Source organism: Elephantulus edwardii, unplaced genomic scaffold (genome assembly GCF_000299155.1).
Source record: "Elephantulus edwardii isolate Elephantulus edwardi_28Jun2011 unplaced genomic scaffold, EleEdw1.0 scaffold00063, whole genome shotgun sequence".
NCBI classification, from domain to species: domain Eukaryota; kingdom Metazoa; phylum Chordata; class Mammalia; order Macroscelidea; family Macroscelididae; genus Elephantulus; species Elephantulus edwardii.
This window is the reverse complement of record NW_006399813.1, coordinates 6,809,784-6,814,124: the sequence shown is the minus strand read 5'-3', so window position 1 is coordinate 6,814,124 and position 4,341 is coordinate 6,809,784. Positions and strand designations below refer to the sequence as shown.

The 4,341-nt window shown below is 48.2% G+C and overlaps 1 protein-coding gene across 1 annotated transcript in view; it reads left to right on the top strand.

Moving 5' to 3' along the window:
* The window catches only part of FAIM3 (Fas apoptotic inhibitory molecule 3), a 36,660-nt gene that overhangs the window by 21,912 nt on the left and 10,407 nt on the right, over positions 1-4,341 (top strand). Inside the window, exons 4-6 of the mRNA XM_006887997.1 lie at positions 1,695-1,822; positions 2,160-2,318; positions 2,532-2,587. Coding sequence (XP_006888059.1) covers positions 1,695-1,822; positions 2,160-2,318; positions 2,532-2,587 — 343 coding nt within the window. The remainder of the gene's footprint in view (positions 1-1,694; positions 1,823-2,159; positions 2,319-2,531; positions 2,588-4,341) is intronic.

Genomic DNA, 4,341 nt, shown 5'->3' with positions numbered 1-4,341 from the left:
GGAGTGTCAGAGACAGTGCGATTGGCACAGGACAGAGCGGAGTTTAGGGCTGTTGTACATAGGGTCGCTATGAGTCACAGGCGACTCGATGGCACAAAACAACAACAACAACAACAACAGCAGCAGCAGAGTTTGGCGCTGTTGTACATAGGGTCACTATGAGTTGGAATCAACTCGTCAGCACATAACAAAAGTGCAGATCTCACTGCGGTAAGAACTATGATGAGCTGGGAACACAGAATTGGGAAAATAGAACATTAAAAAATGGATCTAGGGGGAGCTCTGGTGGCCTAGTGGCAAGGAGCTGCAACTACAATCCCAGAGGCACACGGTTTGAATCCACCAGATGCTCTGCCGGGGAATGAGGGACAATCTCCTCCTGTACCAGTCAGATCTGATTTGACGGTACATTCACACAAAAAATAATAAAATAAAAAAAATGGATCTTGACTATTATTGGAAAGAAAAGAGGACTTTTTCCATGAAGTCTTCAGGTAATACAAGAATTTCGTATACAGAGAAGATGGAGGGTAGATCTTCCAAGCAGAGAGAATGGCACAAGAAAAACATCTTCAGACATATTACAAACTCATTTAACACTCATATTCATTGTGTCAGTAAATGGAGGTACAGAAAGCTGAAGAGAGAACGGACATTTACATAGCCTTGCTCTGGTGGAGTGTGTTGCATGACCAACCAAAAGGACAAGCATCTCTGGTGGTCCAAATCCACCAGTGGCTCTGAAGGAGAACGAATGGCAGTCTCCTCCCAGAAACCCAATGGTGGCTCACTGTGAGTTGGGATTGGCTGGATGACAATGAGGTTCTGGGTGATCAGATGTCCCTGTGTGATGCGAACAGTTAGTGTGCTGTGCTCCAATGCTAAATGAAAGGAAGGAGGTTAAAGGTTCGAGGACAGCCAGAGGAGCCTCTTGGGGAAATAATCTGGTGATCTGCTGCATTAAAAGCAGCCACAAAGTCCCACATGGAGCACAGTTCTACAATGACACACGCAGCAACTGGTACAGGCTTTCATCATTTAACTTCTTCCTCACAGAAGTTCTCAGACTGGTTTTACCCATTTCCATTTGTGATTGTACAAGGCTCAGAGAAGTCAGTGTTTTCAAGATCACACAGAAAAAAGTAGAAAATGAATTTGAACCTAGATTTCCTTGACTCCTTAAATAAGGTTGTTTTGAGGGGGAAGTAGTGAGAGCAGATAAAGGAAAAACTCACGACATGCTTTTCAAAAAAGTCAGCCCAAATGTCCAACCACAAACGAATGAATTGAGAAATTATGGTACATTCACACAGTGGAATCCTATGCAACATGCAGAAGCAATGACTTTATAAATTATTACCTAACTTAGGAGGAACTGGAGTGCATTATGCTGAGTGAACGAACTCAGTCTCACAAGGATAAATATTGTATAAAACTGTTATTTTAGAATGAGTATAAGGAGCCAGGAGGGATGGGAGAGGCTGGAAGCAGACGGATGTGGATGTACAGGGGGAAGAAGGGATTAATCATTGGGTTGTACAATTTGATGGGGGAGTGAGGGAAATGGAAAGAATTTGTTCGAATTTGTATTCGAATTTTGTAAATAAACTAGTATGAAAAAATAATTTTTTTAAAAAAAGGGGGAAGGAAAGTCATCCATTTGAGACTATTGCCTCTTTCGCTTCTCTCCTCAGAGATTTCAACTATGGGTCTTCTGTTTATGAAGATCACGGATTCCACATCCTGATTCCCACCTTCCTGGGCCTTATGCTGCTGGCACTTCTAGGCTTGGTGGTGAAAAGGGCCATTCAAAGGAGGAAAGGTGAGCACCAGGACGCAGGGCTCTGTGGGGAGAGCCGAGCTGTCCACATCAGACTGGGGACATTCAGACTCCCACTTTCCCAGCCAGCACTCCAGGGGCAACGTGGGGCTTAAGGAAGATCACCTGGTGTGGCGAGTGGTACAAACGCTAGAAAATGGACAAGAGTGGCCTGAACCTTTCCGTCTCACTCATAGCGCACACATCTAATAAACGTGGCACATACGTCTTGGGGAAGGGGTCTGCTTTCAGATTTAAAGCAGGGGTGTTGGGAAAGGGTAGCCACCGCGCTCTGACACCTGCCCTCTTCCTCCTGCCCTCCCTGTGGTGGTGCGAGAAGTCCTCTCCAGGAAGGTCCGCCGCCTCGCCATGAGGATGCGCGCCTCGGAGGCCTCCCAGCGGCCCAGGTCTCTGCAGAGACCCCGGGTGTCACGGCAGCAGCGCTCGCAGAACATCTACAGCGCCTGTCCGCACCGAGCTCGGGGAGCGGAGGCGCCAGGTGAGCTGGCGAGCGAGCCGGGGTGCGGACTGATGAGGGTTTGGGGGACCGAAACGGCCCGCGGGGGAGGGAAACTGCGCCCTGGCTCGGTGATGCAGCTCCGGTAAAAGGCAGGCGCTGCCAGGCCCCCGCGTCCTCCCCAGAGTTTCCCGTGGGACCAGGCCTGGAGTTCTTGGGTCACGGCCCCATCTCTGCCCTCATCCTTCTCCTTAGGCCCCGCTCAGGACCCTGCAGTGCCCACCGGAGCACAGCCTTCTGCCCCAACGCAGGTAAGCCCCGCCCCACCCCTGTTAGCCCCGCCTATCAGCGCTAGCCCCGCCCACCCGGGGACAAGCCCCACTCCTCCCATTGATTGGCGTCTTCAGACCTGATTAGGTCACCCTGGGTAGTTATGTCAGTCAATTTAGCTACAAGGCATGGGCTTTCTCAGTAAGCACAGAGCCTGGGAAACAACTTGCATCAGTTTCCTCTTTTGATAGTGTGGGTGGACTACCAAAGAATTGTGATAAACTTGGTTATGTGGCTTTTAGCCACTAAATTCCCCTGGGATAAACATATGATGATGCCAGTAGCTGAGTAAAGGATGATGGATGGTAATTCTACAAATATGGAAATAGCTTTCCTTCGGAAAAGATTAGACTTGCAAGAGGTCCTGAGGGGATGGAGAGAACCCAGACAGTTTCACTGTAACGTAGGGGAGAACTTTCTAGTAAATTATCTCAAGATGAGAAGAAATCATTAATCCTTTGTCAGAGACAGTCAAGCCTGACCTCGCTGACACTCTGGAGAGATGGAGGCAAAATCTGCTGCATTGAGTGGTGGAATTATTTTCTGGATTTAGCACTGGATGTTCCAAACCCACCACCTTTCAGTCAATAGTCATCCTCAATCAGGTTTCCCCAGCTGCAATTCTTTATGGGAAAAAACTTAACTATCCTCTGCATGGTTCAAAATTGGGAAGGGTGTATACCAGGGATGCATCCTATCTCCACACCTTTTCAACCTGTATGCAGAACAGATTATCTGGGAGGCTGGATCTGTGAGGAGAAATGTGGGGTCAAGATTGGTGGACGATCTATCAAAAATCTGTGCTATGCAAATGACACAACCCTGCTTGCTGAAACAGAGGAGGACCTGAAGCGTATGCTGCAGAGGGTCAAGGACTGCAGCCTCCAATATGCATTGAGGCTCAATTTCAAGAAGACAAAGATTCTCACCACTGGGCCAACTGGCAGCATCAGGATGGGTGGTAAAGAGATTGAGATTGTTCAAAGCTCTAGTTTGCTTGGGTCCACAGTCAACACTCTTGGCACCAGTTGTTGTTTGTTGTTGTTGTTTAATGCCCTTGAGTCGTAGACGACTCATAGCAACCCTATGAACGAACAGCCTGAGCACTGTTTGTACATAGAGTTTCCGGAGGCAAGCCATTTCGGAAGTGGATGCTGCTCCTGCTTCCAGGCTTTCAGGAAGCTCCAGCCAACACTGTCCACCATGGATGCCCATTACCACAATTGGCACATCACTGTCACAGTCTTCAGCATCACAGCAAACACGAGTTACCTCTTCGCCTTGGTAGCAGTAGCCAGGAAATTAAAAGGCGTATTGCCATGGGAAAGTCTGCTGTTAGGGACCTCTCCAAAGTACTGAAGAACAATGGTGTGTCTCTGGAGACTAAGGTGTATCTGATACAGGCCATGGTCTTTGAAATCACTTATTATGCATCAGAGAGTTGGACAATGACCAGGGAGGACAGAAGGAGAATTGATGCCTTTGAGCTGTGGTGCTGGAGAAGAGTATTGAGAGTACCATGGATTGCTAGGAAAACAAGCAGATTCATCCTGGAAAAGGTTAAATCGGGTGGCTCCTTGGAGGCAAGGATTCTGAGGCTCCATCTAACATACTTTAGACATGTTGTGAGAAGACACTGGTCCTTGGAGAGGGACATCATGCTAGGGAGGGTGGAGGGACAGTGCAGGAGGGGAAGGCCCTCTATGAGGTGGATTGATTCAGTGACTGGGGTAAT